Here is a 21174-nt window from a genome sequence, read left to right on the forward strand (position 1 = left end):
CCTCCTTCTCAGGGCTTAGTCCTCTCAGCTGACACGGCTTTGCTGAGCACTGGGAACAACTTTCTGAAACCCTTTTGTAGCCAGTTTTTCAAAAACACACAAGAGAAATACAGAGAATAAAGAGCATCGAGGACGGTTATGTTGACAACTGCAACTTAAAACTCCTTCCCCCTGAATTATCTTGGTTTTATTGCTGCTTTTCGTGAGAATTATGGTTATGGATCGCCAACAAAGAATTTCTATGTGCAGGAGAATCGAAGACTGGAAGATTTTGCAGTCAAAGAGAAGGCTAACTGTTTGGGCAAAATGCATGATGGTAAGAAAACGCTGGAAAATGTCCTTGAAAAATTCTAATACAGAAACAGCTCTGTCTTTGCGATGTCCCTCCAGATTTATTCCTAAATACGCCGGACCTTTGGAGAGGATTGCTGACCGGAATCAGAATTTCCCTTTGAGACAGAAGATGTCTGATCTCAGCCAGGTCTCTGTTTACTCTGACTCCTCTGACATTTATAAGGTAAGCTGGAAAGCAATAAGCTGGTGGTAGATGGTTTGAATGTTAGTACTATTTAATTTTATGAGTAACAACAGTGGGCCCGAGCCACAGTGAGAGTTACTATCTACAAAGGGAGAACATATGGAACAGTGAGGAGCACTTCCTGGAGTGGACAGCCTACTAAATGTTTTTTTGCATCTGGGTAATCCAGACAGTATCAAAGACTCATCAAAAAGGTTTTAAGAGAACCCACAACAATATCTAAGGCCTTACCTGACTCACTTTAGGTCAGTTTTAGAGATTCAGTAATATGAAAGACATTGAACAACAATCTGCTGACGAAACAGAACAGACATTGGCCAGAAAACATCTTAATGATGGCTGTAAATGTTTTGAAAGGTGTGCATTCTATCACATCCGAGAAATAATCTGTTTCTGACTTTAAACCCAAAAACATCTTGGTTATGCAGCTGGACAATGAAGCACACCAGCAGATTCTTCTATAAATTGCTTTAAATAACTATTTGAAGGCTCTGGAGTGGTGTGGTCAAATTCAAGATAAATCCATGACAATGTGGCATGACCTTTAGCAGACCGATGTCAATTAATTGAAACAAAAAAAAAAAACAACCGCAAGGTCAACATATTGAGCTAGCTAAAAACAAGACAGTCCTAACATACATCTGAAAGAGGAAGACTATGTTATCTTATACTGTCTATTTAAAAAGTTCTCGGTTAATAAAATCTTGTTTAAATTAATTCCCTTTTCCTTTCTACAGAATGTGTTCTGTAATCCCGCTTTTGAGCTGGAGGGGGAGCAGGAAGAGCGGGTGGACGGCTTCAGGACTTCCTCATCCACCCCTGAACCAATCAAACCCCCAGCAGCCAGTGAGTCAGCCAATCCCTGACTGACATTTCATTTATTTATGGATTTTAAAGTTTGGGTTTACATACAATAAATTATACCAATGAGTAGCTCAACTAAGTGAGGGACTATAGAGATAATTAGCTTACATGTTTTACTTAGTGCAAACTTGTTAGTTTTTTTCATGACTGTGAAAACAGTCAAATCCATCCATTGCTTTGCGTTTACCTGGACAGAAAGCAGAACTCAGAGAGTCTGTGTATCACATGAAATGAAACGTTTTAGTTTTGTTCATCGTGAGGCTTTGTACATTTTATTAAGCTACACTTCAAAAACACAAAAAGTAGTTTTGTGTAAATATCTTACTACACTTGAAATAAGACAAAACTAACTTACAGGCAACTTTTCAGCAAGATATAGGCGCTTGTTTTAAGTCAGTCATTTAATATAGATAAAAAGCACTCGTTCCAATATTAGATTATTTCACCCAACAAGCCATTTTTACATGTTGTGAGTGAAAAAAATCTGCCAGAGAAAAAAAAATGCTTGATCAGATTCTGTGTTTTTGCAGTGTTGGAGTAAATTCAGTTATTTAAAATCAGATTAAATGCTTAATTTGTCCTTCAGGTTTTGTGGAAATGTGCTCCATGCGGCTCAGAGGCAGAGGTGGTGGGTGGGGGGCGGTGGTGGTCTCTGCTGCTGCCCTGCTCCTGCTAACAGCCATCGGACTGGCGCTGGCTCTTATTCTCACACGTGAGTTCCTGCTGCACGCAGTTGCTCAGAATGCAATGGGTGATACTTAAAAATGACTGACAGAATGGATGAATGGACTTTAAAATGTACAGTAGACAAAAGTCACTGTCCAGATGTGTGTCATTTTCTCAGTATGTCCTGCTTTTCTTTTAGAGCTGAAAAGCCAGGCAGTGGACAATCACCTGGCAACGACCTCTGCAGGCTTACAGAGCACAGGGCATGATGTGCCCCACACTCCAACCGCAGCACCTTTGAACAGAAGTCACATGGACAGCACAGCCATACCACAGCCTGCTGTGATCCCCCAGTCTGAAACAAGTACGTCGATCCTCAGTCAACAAGACTCTCGTTTCTTTCAGTGCATATTTGTTTTTCCCCTTTAATAAAATATTCCTTTCTGTCTCCCAGGCTGTGGAGGTGTCCTGACTGACTCAGGGGGCAGTTTCAGTTCCCCAAACCACCCTGGTTCCTACCCCTCAAACTCACATTGCGTCTGGGAGATCCGGGTCGCACCCCCACACCTGGTTCAGATCCGTGTTTCCTATCTGGCGGTGGAGGGACCCTCCCCCTGTCTGTTTGACTGGTTGGAGGTTCAGCAGCAGGTCGAGCAGGTCTCAGTGTTCACCAGGTCGGTCAGGTTGCGGGCAGGATGAAAATCTAAATCTACCACAGGTTTATTACTCTAAGCTGCTTAACTGCAATGTAAGGTTTGCACCTCAATCTTTTGGAAGAAGTGTTTGAAAAAAATGACACAAGATGGCGCTAAAGATGTGCAAATATTTCTAGTCCTTTTTTGTCAAAAGGGTTGCATGCAAAATTTTTATCTACTCAGGAACATGTTGACCTTTTTACATACGAAATGTTGTAACACGACAACATAGTAAAATGATTGAAGTGAATCATTTTCTTCAGGTTCTGTGGTAACATCGCCCCACCAACGATCAACACAAACAGCAGTACCGTGTGGGTCACCTTCCACTCTGACGGCAGCATCGCCGGCGCCGGCTTTGCTGCGCAGTACAGAGCTGTCCTCCCTGCACAAAGTCAGTATTCAGTGTTCCAGATCAGTGTGTTTCAAAATGGGGGGCCTCGGCCTCACGGAGGGCCCCTCAAAAAGCTGGAGGGAAGATGAGGGGGGAAAAAAGTTACATGAAAGAAATGATGTTTTAAATCATTCATTTTATTTATTTATTTTATAAATGTAATCTGTTTTTCAATCATTATTGAAAAGCAGGGATGGAAGAAATTGCCTTTATTGTCCCAAAGAGGGCCACACTCATCTTCCTGACTGGCTGCTACTCAAATTGATCAACTTCCTTTCCTCAAGCCAGCATATAGGAAGAGTGAAATGGAAAAGTTTACAATAAGACAAAGAGTGAAGGTGAAAAACATTTTTCTTCCTGTTGTGGAGGACAGTGTGGAAAAAAAACCTCTAATGTGGAAATTAAATACAATTAATAGAAGAGGATTCCCGCTGCTGAAAGAGAAAAAATCTCACAATTCTGACTTTTTTCCCCAGAATTTTGACCTTTTTCTGAGAATTCTTACTTTTGATGTCAGGGAGATTAGTCAGAACTCTGAGATTCTCACTATAATCTCAGAATTACAGTCAGAAGATGACCATAACTGTCTGACATCAAAAGTAAGAATTCTAAGAAAATTATCTGATAAAATTATCTGATTAAAATGTTCCACCACAAAACTCATGGCCACCTAAAATTAGAAGATGTGAGGAGCATTTCTGGAAATGAATGTAATCATTACTGACTAGCAGATGAATGTGAGAAGATCAAATCTAAAAGTTAATGTTTCTTTATAAATGTTGTAGCATTGTCTGTGGGTTTGCAAAAGGGGTCTTCGGCCAGAAGCTAATGCTGTTTAGGGGGCCATGGCCTGGAAAAGTTTGGGAACCCCTGTTATGTTTGTGCAAACTCACATTCATTTCCACTTTCACCCCAGGATCTTCTCTGTTTCCCCAGAGAGCTGCAGCAGAGAAGAGTTCATGTGTGATGGTGGCCGGTGCCTGCTGCCTGCGTCTGTGTGTGACAGTCATCCAAACTGTAATGACCAAACAGATGAGGCAAACTGTAGTCAAAAGCACAAAGGTGAGAGCACAGACGCTATTATAAACCCAACAGGAATCTTTAAGAAGAAAGGATCTGTGATCGCTGTTGTTTTCCAGAATGCGGTGGTCAGAAGTCTGGGCCGCATGGTTACCTGGCAAGTCCGAATCACCCCAGGCCTTATCCTCACCAACAGGTAATTCTGGAAACAACCAAACACACCCAGACTACTAATAACTGGAAAAGTAACAGCCTTTTTTTATGTCCCCTAGTTGTGCGTGTGGCATATATCTGTTGATGAGGGTCACGTCATCACGCTAAGCTTCAGAAACTTCAGTCTGGAGACGCAGGATGTGTGCGAGTTTGACTATGTGGAGGTTCATGACAGCAGCAGCATTGGAGCCGGGAGAGTTTTAGGGCGGTAAGAAGCTCTTCGACTGTGATAATATTTGTGTTTTCCTTCGCCTGAGTTCAAGAATTGAGCTAAGACGGAGCTGTTGTGCCTCGGTGACAGGTTTTGCGGTACTACCTTCCCACCAGACCTGACCTCCTCTGGCCCGCACATGACAGTGGTGTTTGTGGCAGATGAGGGCGTGGCAGACAGCGGCTTTAACGCAACATACCGGGCTGTGTCTGTGCTGAACAGTGAGTCTTTGCTTTAATAAAGTTAGTGTTCTTGTTTCTTATTATCCCTCTAATTTCAGCCCCATATTTCCAACATGTGTCGAAAGAAAATAAGCTGTTGCTCAAAAGTTACTGAGAACATTACAAAACGGTGCATAACATCATTTCTAGCAAAGCAAAAACGCTGCCCATCACTCTGAACACACCATCAGCTTGATTTCTCATAATGACGGCAGCATCCAGCTGCTTTTTTACAGCAAGGACAAGAACATTCAGACAGCTAAATACAAGTAGCCCTAGAAAAAAATCTGTCAGAGGCTACAAAGATTTAAGACTGGAGCTGAGAATTATGAAGAATTTCAGTTCCTACATGTGCATAGGTGGTAGAGAAATACTGCAGCTACTACTGTCACCACTGACTCAAGAGGAGCTGAAATTTTTATCTGTTACGTTTCTGCAATCGGTGCATGCATTTCCATTCCCTTCACAGCTACTCGGCATGTTGGTATGTTACAGAAAAGCCCAATGAAATTACTGATGTTGTTTGGTAACTGAGAGAATCTGAATCTTTTGCAGCTTAATATAGATCTGTCCTTTTCATAACATACTATAAACACAAATGCAACCAGGTTCCAATGAAAATGTTTCTGTCCTTGACACGTCGCAAGAGAAAGCGAAAAACCAGCATATCTAAAAGCACGCATATTGTCATACCGACTTTGTTTTTGTTTGCCCCGATAAGGAACGTGTGGCCCGAACCAGGTCGCCTGCAGCACAGGGGAGTGCCTTCAGCAGCAGTGGCTGTGTGACGGGTGGAGCGACTGTTCAGACGGTGCCGATGAGCAGGGCTGTGCTAACTCCACCTACCCTCCTTTCAGTGAGTCCACGTTATCACCGGCCTCAATCAAGAAGCACTGAGTTTCTTTTGTCTGCTGCTGCTGAGAGGTTGACATAGGAGATAATCTGTTGTTCATATCAGGGTAAAGGAAACACAAGAAGCTCAGACACAAAAGACGTCCCAATTTAAATGAGTTCAGATTTCTTACAGCTGTTTCAATAAATTTAAGTGTTTTTTTTTTTTCTCCCTCACATAATAACACCAGCTTCATCATGTGAGATCATAGAGGTGGAGATGTGTCAGGGCCTCAGTTACAACTTTACCTCATTCCCCAACATATGGCTGTCCATCGCTGACCAGAGGGAAGCCGCTACACTCCTGCGACAGTACCGGGTAAAGGTTACCTTAACAACGCGTAATAATAACACACCTGAAAGGATTTTACTGTGCCAACACATTTTCTTTTACTTTATTGCTTCAAAGAGTCACAATAACTAGTTTGGAAAGAAAGAAAAAAACAAAATGTTTTGGGATGAGCAGACACACTCCAAAACAAACCATATACATCCATGGACCAGACCAATTTTTGGTCCATCTCAGGATGGCAATGCTTACCCATAATTTTTGAAAAATACACATCTTTTAGTTTCTAGATATTTAGGTGTGATTACCCTTTCAAAGTGGTGGATTAGTCATAAGTAGCTCATAAAGTTAACCTCTTTGGACCAATTCTGTTTTATGAAACTGGTGAATGTCCAGATGAGGCTTATGCTACGGATATTTGTCATAAATCTAACATAGTGTTTGAATCATGTTTGAACCATGTTTGGAATCTCCCTGACCAGCAACGCAGAGGTTACTAGAGCTTGTTAAACCAAAAATAATGCACACTTCTTGCCTAAACGATACATTTCTTTTGGCCCAGTTGCATCCAGGGACACGAAGGACACAAGAGTTAACAACTGAAATACCAAACAGACTCTAAAGATTCAGAAAATGTGTAATATACCCATAATGTGTGTTTATGGGAGGTGATTATGAGCTGTAATTTGAAGTCACAGACTTAGACTATAACCTTAACTTGTTCTTTGGTGTGTGGGGAGAGTTTAGGGTGTCACTTATGTGTCTAGTTTGTTAGTTACAATCAAACTACTCAAATAAAGTAGACCGTTATGACACATTTTATCAGTACAGACATTGTTTTTAACACAGGTTATAGCCAGACAGTGATAATCAGCGTTTACTTTGTTCTGTGGACAGGTGCTAATGGAGCTGGCGTGCTTCGAGCCTCTACGAAAGCTGGTGTGTGGGATGTTTCTTCCTCAGTGCAGCCCTCAGGGTGGGGTCCTCCAGCCCTGCCGCTCAGTCTGCTCCTCCGCTGAGCAGCAGTGCAGCCAGGCGCTGGACCTCTTCTCCTTTAGCTGGCCTTTCAACTGCCACCTCTTACCAGACTCACAAGACCCAGTGGAGTGTTCACAGCCTTAAAGCTTAAACTGCAGCAACACATTTACTGCTGTAAAGGGGGCTGTATATGTTAGTGTTTTAACTAGAAAATAACTGCAGGGCAAGGTTGTGAAGTCCTTCAAAATTTAACATTTGCTCTTTGTCCTTCTGGAGGTCAGGCTAAACCTGCATGACCTTTGACCAAGAAATTACTGAATTTGCTGAGCAACGTGAGCATGAAGGCATTTAAAGTGGTGCAACTTTAAATGGAACTAAAACTAATGGTCAAAGTGTACAGATGAAGTAAGAAACAATTGTTAAGTGAACTGACTTTTCAGTTTCTTGCTTTAACGTCAATACTGTAAAATAAAAAAACACTTGCATACTGCTTTAAAATAATTTTTTTATTGCATTGTTCTTCAACAAATATGAAAAGCCTTGATTATTTAGGATTTGATCAACAATGAAATAAGAAGGTAAACTCTTTTTCTATTTGTGCTTGGTTCACTATATGACTACACAAGTTTCCTTGTGTTTTAGTCATATATGGACCAGTCAAATACTTAAATATTCTCCTTCACTTTACTTAAAAAAAAGAACAGAAGAAAACCTTCAACAGTGCCTTTCAGTGAGGTCAAAAAATCTGACTGCTGTCTTGATTCCTCATAAAAGATTATAATATATAATCATCAAATGCATAAGAGAAAAGATCAGTCTCCTAACACGTTAATAAACACAACAGAATTATTAAACATTAGACCGGATGTAAGAAATCCAGATTTTCTTCACCGGTTATTGAGGTCTGCTACAAAAAGAAACGTTCAGCCTTTGAAAACCTCAGTAACAGATCCATATGGCGGTATAAGAAGTTTGAGAGTATGGTCCAGAGCGACTGCAGTCAGACCCCATACTCTGTGTTTACTGTTACGAAACACTGGTAGTGTGTATCCATACTTGTTGCCAGTACGAAAGTTTGTGTAGCCGCGATTCTGGGGATTGGACAGGTGTGACAAGGACAAGGTGAAGATCTCGTCCACCTGAAGGAAATACAGACAAAACAAGTTCAATTAAAGTTTTGAAGAAATTACACAAAAAAAAAAAAAAAAAAAAAAAAAAAAAACAATCTTGGTTTGGATTTGACTGTACCTCCTCTGGGTTTGGTTTGAATGCCAACTCCTCAAGAGGACCAAGGTTAGCCAACACCGGAGCAATCATCATCCCTGACTGCAGAGAAATAACAACATATAATGTCAAGTCACAAGCCTTGAGCTTCCTTACATTACGACCAACTTCTCAGCTGGCTTTAAGTCTGGACTTTGACTGGGCCATTCTAACATCCAAACAAGTTAGAATTGTTAATTGCTGAATGGTGGACCTCTCCAGTCAAGCTTTTTTTAGACTCAAGGTGATTTCTACCAATACCTCCCTGTGGCTTTCATTCTTCCATGCATGTTTGGGAAATCCTTGAATCTCCCATGGCAACCATTCAGGGGTGCCTGAAGCCTGATCTCACAAACCCCCTATATTTCCACAAAGCTCCTCCTTGGACCCTCCTCTGCACCTTCCTTATTCAGCTTCTTCAAACTAGCAGCAATTAGCAAACACCTGGTATAACTGTGTCTCTTCTGATCTCATTATACAAACATTTTCTCAGTCCAGCACTCCTAAGAATATGTAAATGACATATTGAGATTTAACATGCTGAAGGTGGAGTGTCGGAAAGAGCGGGAGCTTCTTAAAGAGACAGATGCCAATTTCAAGGCACCAAATTGCAAAGTCAAATTTCGTTCAAGTCATGTTTATAAAGACTGAATGTAGCATAGTTACTTTATGCTGTAAGGTACTACGTGCCTGGAAAATACATAGTACCGCCCCTTCAATGATATATATATATATATATATATATATATATCTTTATAGTTATTACTTCTGTGGATTCAACAGGGGACAAATCAAAGTAAGCCTTCAAATCAGATCAAAACACCTTCCACTCACTGTGTCCCTCAGAGGTTTCATGACACCCCAGACCCTTTCAGCTGGAATAGTAACTCCCAGCTCCTCTCTGGCTTCCCGCAATGCAGTGGCCACTACATCTCTGTCTGATGGATCACCCTTTCCTCCAGCAAAGCTACAAGAAGGACAGATAATATAGTACTCTGCCTGCAAATCAATGAAATGTGACATACAGGAAAATGTTGTAGTGTGTGCTTGTCTCCAGCCTCCCACTAACCTGACGTCTCCTTTGTGCTTGCCCTTCAGCATACAGGAGCGCAGAGTAAACAGAAACGCCGGTCCTCCTTTATCATAGCAGAGGGAAATCAAGATGGAAGCCCACTTCCCTTTGTTCTGTCCTTGAGCCTGGCCGGCCCCTTGCCTCACTTTGTCCATGTCGTAGTGCTTCCAGTTGGCCTGCAGGATCTGTCGACATCTGTTTTCGTTCTCAGGGGACAGGCAGTCCTTCCAGGTGTCTGTTACACGAGGGACAGCCTGATGAACAGTTCTGATTTGATGGACGGAGTGATAGTTGATTTGTGCTCGACAGTAGAGCTGGTTTGAGGTCCGGGGATTAAGTGCTGGTATATTATAAGATGTAGCCGGGCTAAGATCCAAAGGCCAGGAAGTCCTGTTGCATAAACAGTGCCAGAAAGTGCTGAAAATATAAGGTGCTTTGGTTTTGGCAGAGACCTGAGGGTGATGACAGCGGCTTTTCAGAATGGCTTTGGAAATGGGGGTTTCAGATATAAGGCCTTCTAGCTGATAATTCTCACTGTCTGCGCTGAAAGACGTCAGCTGAGATGAACAGCATAAAGTCTTTGTGCTTTTTTCATGGATTTGATCATGTCTCCTAGCACGAATGTGTCTTACTTCCAAACATGTTGAGTCAATGTGTTTAGAGAAAGCAAGAAGGCGAAATTCCTTTGACAGCTGCAGTGACCTTAAGTTACAAACCCAAACCAGTATTTGTGGACCCCTGAACATCCTGTAAACAAACAGAAAATATAGAGATTAGAACAATGTACAGACAGGTTGTGCTTATTATTGACTCATCAGTATAAATAATGGTCATGTGAACCTGATAACACATTCTTAAACTTGCAGACTGACAAATTATTAGACTAAAGAATACAAATGCATGCTACACTAATTAGATTTGTATTTGTAAACATTTCCCTTTACATTATGTAAAACTTACTAGTCTCCAATTAAAACCACCTGATAAAGTACGTTGTAACGTGACAAAATGTAAAAATATTTATGTTTGGAAGAGTTTATTAAAGCAAAGACATAATTTCAACACCCAGCAGGTAAAGTTAATGCCCACAACTCATTCTCTGCTGCTACCTAACTTAATGTGCTTTACCTTATCTTGAGGCAATTATTTTGCAAATGCTAATATTCAAATAACACAGCAGAGTTATTTGGTAGCAGTCAAGACCGACTCTGTATCGAGCTTTCAGAATAGCAACCCAAACTAACTGGATAAGGTAGCAAAACATTAGCAACACAGATGGCTAGCAAGCTAATGTCATCCGTTACACAGCTGGAAATTGTGACTTACAAACTACGCCTATTCAACATGTCCCACGTAAGTTCAGGATACACGTAAGACAAATAAATATTTATAAAATAAATAAAATATTTATACCGAGAGCTGAACATGTTCACACTGAGAGAAAAAAACAATACCTGGTTATTCGTCGTGCTACCCGGCTAGCTGCCCTTGGGTCCGCTTCTTTTTCTCATAACGGCGCCATGTGCAGTAGAAGTTATGGTCACTTTCGGCGAGGGAGGGGTGATCTACTGAACTCGTTCAACTTAACATGCTTTGCTTACGAGATGAATGTATAACAACTGAAAATGTTTTAAATATAGACCTTGTAATACAACTTATAAAGCACTTTTACTGATTCAATTTATTTATATTTTCATGAATTGTTTCTTGTTTGACATTAAAACAGCCCAGCTGTTAATTCCAGCTGTGTAGTCTAAATGAAAACCACTAAATGCTAAAAGAGCTCAGATCTCATGATATGAACCGCAGGGTGTTCTGCTAACACGAATTGGACACTTATTTTGCATCATAAGCACAGAGGTTGTGGAAAGCTGTAGACAAAGTGGGGGGTCACAGAGCTTATACCTCGTTCCTACATGGGTGCAAGTAACCCCGCGCCCAAAGAGTAGAGACTGGAACAGGCTAAATATTCAACACTAATAGATAAGATTAAAAACAAGACTGTAAAACAAATTCTTAGATAAAAACCCTTAAATGGCTTGCGCCGTTGGAAAAATGAGGCGGATCCAACTGGGACTCTGAGCATCGCATGCGTCAGCGCCTCCCTCTGCAGACGTCAGACATACCTCACATAAGACTTGTTTTTCCTCTTTTTTTGGATAAGGGCTGGACTAGTAGTAGGGAAATAATTAGTGATTCAACTCACACAAAACCCCATGAATTACGTCATGGCTGATTAGTGCTAAATAACCAGTTTGTCTTGTTGTGGGCAAAAAAGTGTTCCTCATTATCTTCATTTCCAAAAAAAGAGAGTTAAACCAATTGTTATTCAAAAAATGTCAAACATTTATCCCAACCATTTTGTTTTGTGAATTTTAAAACAATGATTTAGATGGTTCAGGTTAAAAGTACTCTTAAACGATTGACAAACACCAGTGACATAATAGAAAGAAACTCCACCACACCTGTTCTACAAGCCCCACCCCAAGCTAAGGAAGCTTGAGTATTTCAGTGCATGTGACTCAAGTCAACTGTCATTTTACTACTTTGGTCCCTTGCTGTTCTTTCTTTTTGCTATAAGCATTGATTTTTGTAAACTGTGACATACTTCTTCATTGATACCGTCCAGACCTCAAGCATCATCATGGCCTCAGTTTGGCCTGAAGAGGAGAGCTTTGCTTGCTCTGTATGTCTGGAAACTCTGAAAGAGCCCACCACTCTAACATGTGGACATTCCTACTGCTTGAATTGTATCGAAAACCACTGGGACAAGGAAGACGACAAAGGTCACTACAGCTGCCCGCAGTGTAGGCAGCTCTTCACGCCTCGACCTTATGTGGCCAAGAATACGCTGCTTGCACAGGCCATGGAGAAGCTAAGAACAAACAGCATAAAGCAAAGCAACATGGTGGGCATCTATTCAGCTGACCCGGTGATGCCCGTCTACTTGGACGTCATATCGGATATTGGGCCCAGGAAGGGGAGCGTGTACCCTCAACTGCCTTCGGTGGAACAAAGAATCTGCCCTCAACACAAGCAACCACTGGATTTGTTTTGCCATGAAGACAAGGAGTGTGTGTGTGTGATGTGTTGCCAGGATGGACACACGGGACATCGTGTGGTTGGACCGCAAGAAGAAAGAAGACAGAGACAGGTATGTAACTGGCAAATGTCATTTCCACCTTAGTAAAGAGGGTGAGCATAATAAAGATGAGAGAGATCACAAACTATCTTTATTTGCCTCTACTTCTGATCTGACTGCACTGCAATCCATTTATTCACTTTGTCCACCAAACTTTGATGTGTCTCTAGCAAGAGCTTGTCCAGATGCAGGCAGAAGTACAACGGAGAATCCAGGAGACCGAGAGGAATATCATGGAGATCCCGCATGCTGCGCGTCAACAAAAAGTCAGCGAAACTCCATGTTGATTTTCTTCACATAGATATTTACAAAGGCATTTATGGCATCTCTCTCTCTTTCTCTCTCTAGGCCTTGCTGCAGGCCCTTCAAAGGGAGAGCGCTGATTTATTTCCAGAACTGGTGAAGAGTGTAAATCTGACAGGGACACAAGTTGGTGAGCTCCTTATTGCTCAGGAGAGCGTCTTTGACGGACAAGTCAAAGCACTGGTGAAGCATTTAGAGCAAGATTTATCACAGCTTCAACAAAAGAGTGAGGAGCTGGGCAGGCTGGCTTACATGCAGGATAATATCTCCTTCCTGAAGGTAAGGAAGGATGGTTCTAGAAAATAGTTTCATTTTCTTTTCACAAAATATTCATTTTTTTTTATTTTTTTAAATGAGTTGTTATGGTTGTTCTATCTGATTCTTTTCAATGTTTTTCTCTCAAGAACTTCCTCCTCATGGAGCCGTTGGGGCAGACTGGTGCCACAGGACAGTCTGGGATTATTCAGGAGGAAGGTGTGGTGGCTTCCATACGATCGGTCATTAAAGAGCTGCAAGAGTCCGTACAGAACCTCTGCAAAGAAAGTCTATCCAAGATTGTCAAAATAGGTCAGATTTTTTTCCTCTTTCTGGTTTTCTCTTCTATTTCCTGTTTTGTTGCGGACTAAAAGTTTGTCTTTGCAGTGAGTCATGAACCCATGGCTTCAACACCCAACGGTGTGGCAGCAGCAAGCACAGGGTCCACTGATTATTCTGGTCAGGCCGCTGCACAGGCTTCAGGTTTGGAAACCTCTCTGCCTGTCCAATACTACACAGAATATTCTTAAATTCGAAACAAATGTATTTTAAATTATGGGAAAAGGACTTGTTTCTTATAAAGTATTATTTTTTTTAATACATAGTCTATGAAGAAATTGATGTTTCTCCACCGCCACAACCTATGCGACATCAGTGTAAGTTTCTTATGCACTCAATATGGATGTTTTTGTCTTTTTTTTAACCATGCTAATTCTCAATTTCAAAATTGTCATAGTTTCCTCCACAGTACGTGAGTCTTCAAGATTCAGAGGATCTATGAGTCATCAAGGTAAACATTTATATAATTTTTATATATAAAATATATATATATGTATATAATTTTTTTTTCTGTTCCCCTACCTGTTTTGGATATGACTCTGCAGGAAACCCTCCACCTCTCCCACCTTTTAGGCTTCAAGGTACATCTACTTGCAATGCATCTAATCTAAACGTCACACTTCCCTTGTATTTTTAATAATGGCTCATTATGAATTTGCTGTTGTAGCATCTGGATCAATTAAGCTTGTGAATCCAGAGCCAAAAACAAGAGAGGAAATGTTAAAATGTGAGTCTGTTTTAATCTTCAATATGAAGAGCAACATATAAAACTGAAATGAAGCATTCTAGATGCCCTTAAGTTTCATCACAATGTTTTCTGTTTTTCTAGTCCGCTTTGAACCTACCATAGACCCAAACACAGCCTACCGCCACATGAAGCTGTCGGAAGATTGTCGTAAGGTCACAATGCGTTCTGAAAACCTGAATCCACCTGACCACCCTGATCGCTTCTTCTTCTGGAGACAAGTTCTCTGCAAAGAGCCCCTGGCTGGGAGCCCTTACTACTGGGAGGTCGAGTGGACTGGCCAGAAGGCGAGTCCTTACACACAAGCTTTAAATGCAACTTTGCCCTTACTTTATGCCTTTCTGATCGTAATACTACCAATGATTGTCTCAGGCATCGACGTTTGTGATTGTTTTTTGGAGAGGATCGTTGAGACATCTAGTGGATGGATTGCTTTTAATATCTTCCCTCAGTCTGTGGTCGTGTTCACTTTTAATCGGAAAATTTTAGATATGTATGTGAAGATCCAGTCATGTCCCTAAACACCCCTATTTAGTCTTTTTGGCAGATTGCCCATTTCTAATTTGTCCATAATTTCATTTTCTGATGTCTGTAGAAGCTCTTGTGTGAACACTGCCAAGGGCAAATCCAAAATGTTTCTGCACCACAGACTTTAGTCAAGTTTGACCAGTTGGACACAGTTGTTGCATACAGGTTTTTTTTTGCATTATGGAGCAAAAAAGGCCTTTAAGGCTAGAACGTGAGACCATAATTAACTGGTTGACTATGTAGCTTCTAAAAAAAAACCCTTCTTCTGTCGTGGATTTCCTCACAGCTGTGTCCAACTAGTTTATATTTCCCATCTTCTTAAAGCAACACTTACTGGTCTGTGCTGTCTTCATGATTTTGTCCATGAAGCACGTTCACAGTAGCATCACTGGTTTGTGAATTTCTCCAAATTTTGTGATAGACTGTAACTAAAATATGAAAAATGATGACAAGTTTACAGATATAGGTTCAGTTTTATTGAAGAGCAAAGAGAGTAAAGCCTTCACTTTTACCCTTAGTCATTTCATACACAGAAAATATTATTGCATGGATATCATTCAATTGTGCCTTTCTAAAACTTATAAAAAATGCAGAAAAATGATCTATTCTCTGTTTCACATGTGGGTGTCAATTTAGAATTGACAAATAAGCAACAAGATGCTAATCTGGGCACAACTGGCAGATTATTTTTGTTGCCGTTTTGATTTTTTTTTCTATCCTCCAGATGCTTCTACCGCCCTGTGTGAAGGGCCATGTCACACATCAAAACCTGCTACCTACTCCTGTGATCGCTTGGTTTTCTGTTCTCTCATTTGTTTCTGTCTGTGCCACCACGCAGATCACCATTGGTGTTGCTTTCAAGGACATGGAGCGCAAAAGCAGTGACAACAAAAGCCGTCTGGGTCACAACGCTCAGTCCTGGAGCCTTTACTGGTCTGGTACCGGCTACTCCTTCTGCCACAATAACCAGGAGAAACTTCTGGGCTCGCCCAAGGCTGCGCGGCTCGGCGTCTATCTGGACCAGCATGCTGGGATTCTAAACTTTTACAACATCGCCCACAGCCAGGCTCATCTCATCCATCACTACGAGACGCAGTTCACCGGGCCACTGTACGCAGGGTTCAGGCTGGGGGCCGGAGTAGGGGACTCTCTCACCATTTGTAAACTGGATTGAGTTTTTGATTCTCGTAGATTGGTTGCTGTGTTTTTGATTATTCCAACTAACGTTTAAGCTCTCAAAATGTCTTGTGACCGTGACATGCATGGAAACACTTAACTGTGGAATTTCCAGAATATTTTGTGCGCCAATCTCATTGTGATTTGAAGTGTTACTAAATTGTTGAAAGGGAATAAAATATAAAAAGCATCTTATTTGAAACTTGTGTTGTTGTTGTTCTTAATTGAAAAGCTTCACTAGGAGAGAAACTGACCCTCAGCATGATGCTACCTCCACCATGCTTGACTATTGGTACTTTTTGTTGATTGAAAAAGCTCATCTGGACTCCTTCAAACGTAGTGCACTGTTGTTGCCAATAACCGTCTGTGTCCTTAACGTTTCGCTTTCTCTTGAAAACATCTGGCTTATGTGAGCTGCTGAGTATCTTTCGGTCATTCATCCTTGCAGGAGTTGATTTTTGAATAGTGCTTATTTTTCTCCTGCTCATTCCAAGAGGATGTTAAAAAACTTTATATATATTGAGGACAGTGACACTACAGTTGAATAATTTTCAACATGATTTTTTTGTACACTTTTGACCCAGCACAGTAGTTGTCAAATATATATATATATATATAAATAAAAAACGGAAGTTCCCCGGCCAGGAGGTTGGACACAACGTAGTTTTGTGAACGATCCAAGAGATTTGTGCGTCTCTTACAGGTGACAGATAATACCTGAGCAGCAAGAGGAACAAAGCCCCAAACTATGAGGAAATGTCAGGGACAGAGAGGCCACAGGGATGAAGAAATCTATTCTCACACTTCAGGTTTTAAAGGCAAATGGGAGGGACAGAATGAGGAGGAGCAAAGTTAGGAGGTTACCAAGGGAGGAGCTACATAAAAAATATATATTCTCTGTTTCTGTGTTATCGGTGAATATCTTTCTCCTCCTGCAGAAGGATCGGTATCATTTGCCATCATGAGAGGTGAGACTTTAATAGTTCGAGTTTGACGGACATTATTGTTGGAGTGTAATGTTTTAGAGTTGTAAATTACAAATGTTACTACTGAAGATAAGTAAGAAATTTAGATTTGATTAAAAGTATAAAACAACACACAAATTTAATAGAAAAAAAACAGCTAATCTGAAAATTGATGCTTTTTATAAAAAGAGGAAAAATGTGTCAATTTGATGGTCATTTTGAAAGATGGTTCAAACTTTGGAAAGCATGTCTGCAAAAGTTTCCTGATTAATGCATTGTTTTTTTGTTGTTGTTTCAGCGATTTTTCTGCTGTGTCTGCTGCAAGCAGTTTTTGGTCAGAGTCAAAATAGATTCGGCTGGAATGGACCTGCCGTCACACAACCTGCTGCAGACCCTAATCTAAACAAAAGTGGGTTAAATGTCTCTTTAGACGGAGTCCCTACCAAGTTTCGCCTCCAAAGCTAGCGTTTGTATGTTTTCTTATATGTGTACAGTCTGCAGTAACGACCAATCGGCGTGTGGCTGCTGTCTGATGCAGACGCAGATGGCGAGGATGGAGCAGTTCTTTAACATGACAACCACAGAAATGAGCCAGCAGCTCATGAACTCTAAGATGACCCTCAACAACATCAAAAGTGAGTGTTCACGCCAAGCAGAGTGCAGAACAGAACATCATGGCCTTCTGATCCCATTAAGCAGATCTTTTTTTTTTCTATCTATCTTTTTTTTAGACAACCGCAGCGCCTTCTCTGTCGCCCTGAACAACGAGAAAACTTTGACCTGCTTCGGCCCCGTAGCCGATGACAGACGGGTCACCTACAAGCACGTCTTCCTCAACCTGGGAGACAGCTACAACGCTCAGACCGGCATCTTCACCGCTCCCAGCTCGGGTGTCTACAGCCTGGCGGCCACCGTCTACAGCCTGTCTCCTGTTGACCTGCCCCAGGCCACCTGCGCCCAGCTGCAGGTGAACGGCGTGGCACTGGCTACCCTCGTTGAGAAGAACGGACTGGACAGCGAGGACAGCAGCACCGTTGTGATCGCCAGGCACCTGAAGGCCGGCGACCAGGTGTCCGTCATCCTGCTGAAAGGGTGCAACATCTGCGACGACGCCACCCACTATAACACGTTCACCGGTTTCCTGCTGTATGCTGCTGAGACGGCGTAGCTGCCTCTGGCGTTAACTCTGCTAGACGACGTCTGTTCAGGTCAACAGTCATGAGTTCAATGCTTTGATCCGTTGCGCTCAGTTTGTACGTCGTGCGCGTAAATTGTTAGCATCGTGTCGACTGAAGAGTAAATATGAACAAGTAACGTAGCTGTTGTTTCTTTCTTTTTTTTTTAATTGAGGTATCCTGGATGTAACTTTTGACCCTGTTCCAATGAAATGATCTGATATGAGTTGCTTTCATTGTTCAGATAAAATAAATAAACTGGACTTAAACCTACAGCTGTCATTCTGAGCATAAATTTGTGAGCGAATAAAATAACAATAAAAAATAAAGTTCACACTAAATCTGATGTTGCAGATGATTTTTTTTTCCTTCTATTTCTACATTTTGTCACATCACAGCCATGAAGCAGAACCTATTTTGTTGTGATTTTATATAATAAAATGATGTTACACATAATTGTGGGGTGAAATCAAAAAGAGATGTTGCTTTTTACATTTCTTACAAATTAAAACTTGAATGGTATGTGTTCAGCCACATTCTACTCTGATACCCTTAATTTAAATCCAGGATAGCTTCAAAAGTCATCTAATTGTGAATTAGGATTGACCTAAATCCAGCTGTTCTATGAAAAGTCTCCAAGATTTCCCAGAGAACATTAAGGAACAAATATAACGGAGATTAAGAAATACTTTAAATATTCCTTAAACAATATTCAAAGCGTCTCACAGAGCACTGTTGAATCCACTGAACTTTATAGCCTACATGCACTGTAAACGTGGTGGTGGCAGCATAATGCTGTAGGCGTGCTTTTGTTTAGCAGAGATCATGAAACTGGTCCATATTGAAGGTAAAGTGGATGGAGTTAAATGTAGGGAAATCCTGTGAGAAAATCTGTGCATGGCTGCAAAAGATTTGATGACAGCAGGACTCTGAGATGCGATCACAACCACACAACCACATTTCATGACAACCAGATTTACTGCTTTTGGTTTCTTCTGATGTAGAATTATGATGCACGTTTCACATCGATGATGTAAAAGTGGGATGAGATGCAACGTGAACATTCAGACTGCAGTCACTATGAAAAATATCAGATACATATCCAATTTAGTTTTACTGGAAGTGGCACAAACCAGATTTTGGGGGGCTGAAAAGACTGGAATTAGGCTGTGCAAGCCACTGTGAAAACATCAAACATATGGTCAAAAGAATTAGATTTGGGTTGCATTTTCCTGCTGTGTCCTGGATGTATCCTGGAGCTGGTGGAGACTTTGACCAAAAGCCAAGCTGCCATAACTGGAGTGAAGATGAATCTGTTCAGATTTGTATTTTTAGAAAACCATATTGAAACATGACAAAATGTGGAAACAAGTCCAGAACTTTTCAAGGCATCTCTTGTTATCTCCTGGTGTGACAGAACCAACACCTCCCTGCAGACGATATGTGATATGTGCCCTGCATCAACAACAAAGAACTGGAGGGTGTGTTGCTGCTTCTGTGAGCACCCAGTGATGAAAATACCCCCAGTTATACTATTACAGAGGCAAGCAGGGGGCCAAATTAAAGAAGAACAAAACAAGGTGGAGCGATCTTAAAAGAGGAGAACCATAAATGTGAGGTGGTAAGGGAGGAGCCCCAGGAGAACTATATATCCAAGATTCTTTTCCCCAAACAGTCACTTCTTTCACCTTGTCTTTCCTCTAGAAGCTGTCTGTATATCACCAACATGAGAGGTGAGATTAACACACAACAAAAGAACATTTTATTACAAAGCTCGACAAATGTTCATGCATCTTTTGCTTGTTCTTCCCTCCAGCTGTCGTGTTGTTGTGCTTGCTGCATGTGGCCCCTGGTAGGAGTCAGTTCGAATGGGATGGACCTGAGCGAGCCGCTCCGGGCGCCGTCACCAGCTCAGCCAGCGGTGAGGACTTGTGATTGTGTTTTTAAGAGTGTATGAATGTGTGCATCTTCACCTGAACGGACGCTAAATTGCCTTTGTGTTCAGCCTGCAATGTGGACACGCTTTCATGTGAATGCTGCAAGATGGTGCGTGAGACGAACCGACTGCAGACGTACTTCAATACAACTCTAACTAATCTGGAGAGGGAGTTAGATAAAGCAAACCAAACTTTTGTCACCCTTCAAGGTGAGAATCACATTCTGAAGATATTTAGATAAGAAATCACAGTTCTACTTTCTAACTACTCTAATCTTTTCTTCCGCAGGCAGCCGTGTTGCCTTCTCCGTCTCTCTGTACACCGGAGACAACTTCAAGTGTTTCGGACCGTTTGGGGTCGACACCGTCATCGCTTACCAGCATATCTTCATCAACCTGGGAATGGCCTACAACATGGCCACTGGCGTCTTCACTGTCACCTACCCCGGGGTCTACAGCCTGGCCGTGACCTCCTTTAGTGACGCCGGTTCTCCTGGCAACACGCTGGCTGTCTGCACCAGCCTGCAGGTCAACGGCCAGATAGTGGCTGGATCCAGAGAACTCAACAGGAGCGACCAGGAGGACAGCAGCACCATAGCTGTTGCCCTCAAACTGAAAGCTGGAGACAAAGTGTCAGTCAAGTTGGTCAAGGGATGCTTCCTCTGTGACGACTCGAGCCACTATAACACTTTCAGCGCCTTTCTGCTTTATGCTGACGCATAAGTTAGGGAGTTTAGTTTCCTCCTCTGTAATGACATGTAGGCGCTTACATTATGATGTTCTAAGCTCTTTGAGGGAAATCATATTTTAAATAATGTCGTCCTATAAGCTTTCAGTCTGGGCGATCTGAAATCTTCCTGACATAAAGCTTGACTAGTGTAACATCTTGTGTTTTTCCTCATCAGATTATGACATTTCTTGTTTGATTTGAGGCTCGAACCCCTAAATCCTTCAATGACCTTAAGACAAAGAAGCTTCCTTTATTTGTGATTTTCTTTTAATCTGAGTTCTTGTGTATTGTCAACAAACAAGGAAGTGTAAAAACAATAAAATACTGGAATGTGAACATTGGTTTGCTGTCAATAATTGATGTTTTTTTTTTTTGCATATAATAACCAAATCTCAGAATTTTTCTTACGAAGAGATAATGTCTCCAAGTGGCCATTCTGAAAGACTGAAGATTGAAGTATAAGATATGTTAACATGTAGTAAAACATGTTTAGGATATCTAAAATCATGATCTTTGGGGTGGATGTTTGGTAATGTGTTAAACATTATTAATAAATCACAAAAAA

At 41.4% G+C, this 21174-nt stretch overlaps 5 protein-coding genes across 6 annotated transcripts; 4 read left to right on the forward strand and 1 right to left on the reverse strand.

Moving 5' to 3' along the window:
* Positions 1 to 66: 66 nt before the first annotated feature.
* On the forward strand, positions 67 to 7481 carry mfrp (membrane frizzled-related protein). 2 transcript variants are annotated; one of them, XM_088011755.1, is made up of 13 exons: positions 67 to 517; positions 1276 to 1390; positions 1983 to 2114; positions 2268 to 2432; positions 2523 to 2742; positions 3027 to 3157; positions 4094 to 4219; positions 4297 to 4373; positions 4450 to 4598; positions 4692 to 4822; positions 5544 to 5678; positions 5905 to 6032; positions 6900 to 7481. In XM_088011755.1, exons 1-13 carry the CDS (start codon positions 212 to 214, stop codon positions 7122 to 7124), a joined length of 2040 nt encoding a protein of 679 aa, XP_087867881.1. In that variant the 5' UTR covers positions 67 to 211; the 3' UTR covers positions 7125 to 7481. The 2 variants fall into 2 exon arrangements, with proteins under 2 accessions (XP_087867881.1, XP_087867882.1); XM_088011756.1 differs by having other exon boundaries at positions 1276 to 1384; positions 1989 to 2114.
* Positions 7466 to 11319, reverse strand: nudt8 (nudix hydrolase 8). The gene is made up of 5 exons (XM_088011758.1): positions 10770 to 11319; positions 9313 to 10062; positions 9078 to 9210; positions 8229 to 8306; positions 7466 to 8119 (listed from the first exon to the last, which is right to left on the reverse strand). Exons 2-5 carry the CDS (start codon positions 10059 to 10061, stop codon positions 7904 to 7906), a joined length of 1176 nt encoding a protein of 391 aa, XP_087867884.1. The 5' UTR covers position 10062; positions 10770 to 11319; the 3' UTR covers positions 7466 to 7903.
* Positions 11320 to 11777: 458 nt separating this feature from the next.
* Positions 11778 to 16005, forward strand: ftr86 (finTRIM family, member 86). Its single transcript, XM_014980792.2, has 11 exons — positions 11778 to 12469; positions 12628 to 12723; positions 12806 to 13039; positions 13165 to 13327; positions 13403 to 13498; positions 13621 to 13671; positions 13752 to 13805; positions 13900 to 13935; positions 14022 to 14081; positions 14184 to 14386; positions 15466 to 16005. Exons 1-11 carry the CDS (start codon positions 11960 to 11962, stop codon positions 15799 to 15801), a joined length of 1839 nt encoding a protein of 612 aa, XP_014836278.2. The 5' UTR covers positions 11778 to 11959; the 3' UTR covers positions 15802 to 16005.
* Positions 16006 to 16764: 759 nt separating this feature from the next.
* LOC106914172 (complement C1q-like protein 2) lies at positions 16765 to 18284 on the forward strand. Its single transcript, XM_014980797.2, has 4 exons — positions 16765 to 16771; positions 17067 to 17177; positions 17263 to 17403; positions 17500 to 18284. The coding sequence occupies exons 1-4, from the start codon at positions 16765 to 16767 to the stop codon at positions 17934 to 17936; spliced, it is 696 nt and encodes a 231-aa protein (XP_014836283.1). The 3' UTR covers positions 17937 to 18284.
* Positions 18285 to 19669: 1385 nt separating this feature from the next.
* Positions 19670 to 20918, forward strand: LOC106914151 (complement C1q-like protein 4). Its single transcript, XM_014980767.2, has 4 exons — positions 19670 to 19676; positions 19760 to 19864; positions 19949 to 20089; positions 20169 to 20918. The coding sequence occupies exons 1-4, from the start codon at positions 19670 to 19672 to the stop codon at positions 20600 to 20602; spliced, it is 687 nt and encodes a 228-aa protein (XP_014836253.1). The 3' UTR covers positions 20603 to 20918.
* The last annotated feature ends 256 nt before the right edge of the window (positions 20919 to 21174 follow it).

This window comes from Poecilia mexicana, unplaced genomic scaffold (genome assembly GCF_051168715.1).
Source record: "Poecilia mexicana isolate PSO_F unplaced genomic scaffold, ASM5116871v1 scaffold_13, whole genome shotgun sequence".
Taxonomy (NCBI): Eukaryota; Metazoa; Chordata; class Actinopteri; order Cyprinodontiformes; family Poeciliidae; genus Poecilia; species Poecilia mexicana.

Coding starts and splice junctions, on each gene's coding strand:
- nudt8 (XM_088011758.1), bottom strand. CDS start 10,061: ATGTTCAGGGGTCCACAAATACTGGTTTGGGTTTGTAACTTAAGGTCA. Junction 9,211..9,312: donor AAGCACAAAGGAGACGTCAG/GTTAGTGGGAGG, acceptor TCCTTCTTGTAG/CTTTGCTGGAGGAAAGGGTG. Junction 8,307..9,077: donor TGAAACCTCTGAGGGACACA/GTGAGTGGAAGG, acceptor ATTTCTCTGCAG/TCAGGGATGATGATTGCTCC.
- LOC106914151 (XM_014980767.2), top strand. Junction 19,865..19,948: donor CGTCACCAGCTCAGCCAGCG/GTGAGGACTTGT, acceptor CTTTGTGTTCAG/CCTGCAATGTGGACACGCTT. Junction 20,090..20,168: donor AACTTTTGTCACCCTTCAAG/GTGAGAATCACA, acceptor TTTCTTCCGCAG/GCAGCCGTGTTGCCTTCTCC.
- mfrp (XM_088011755.1), top strand. CDS start 212: ATGGTTATGGATCGCCAACAAAGAATTTCTATGTGCAGGAGAATCGAA. Junction 2,115..2,267: donor GCTGGCTCTTATTCTCACAC/GTGAGTTCCTGC, acceptor CTTTTCTTTTAG/AGCTGAAAAGCCAGGCAGTG. Junction 4,599..4,691: donor GCCGGGAGAGTTTTAGGGCG/GTAAGAAGCTCT, acceptor CCTCGGTGACAG/GTTTTGCGGTACTACCTTCC.
- LOC106914172 (XM_014980797.2), top strand. Junction 17,178..17,262: donor AGACCCTAATCTAAACAAAA/GTGGGTTAAATG, acceptor ATATGTGTACAG/TCTGCAGTAACGACCAATCG. Junction 17,404..17,499: donor GACCCTCAACAACATCAAAA/GTGAGTGTTCAC, acceptor TCTTTTTTTTAG/ACAACCGCAGCGCCTTCTCT.
- ftr86 (XM_014980792.2), top strand. CDS start 11,960: ATGGCCTCAGTTTGGCCTGAAGAGGAGAGCTTTGCTTGCTCTGTATGT. Junction 12,470..12,627: donor AAGAAAGAAGACAGAGACAG/GTATGTAACTGG, acceptor ATGTGTCTCTAG/CAAGAGCTTGTCCAGATGCA. Junction 14,082..14,183: donor AAGAGAGGAAATGTTAAAAT/GTGAGTCTGTTT, acceptor CTGTTTTTCTAG/TCCGCTTTGAACCTACCATA.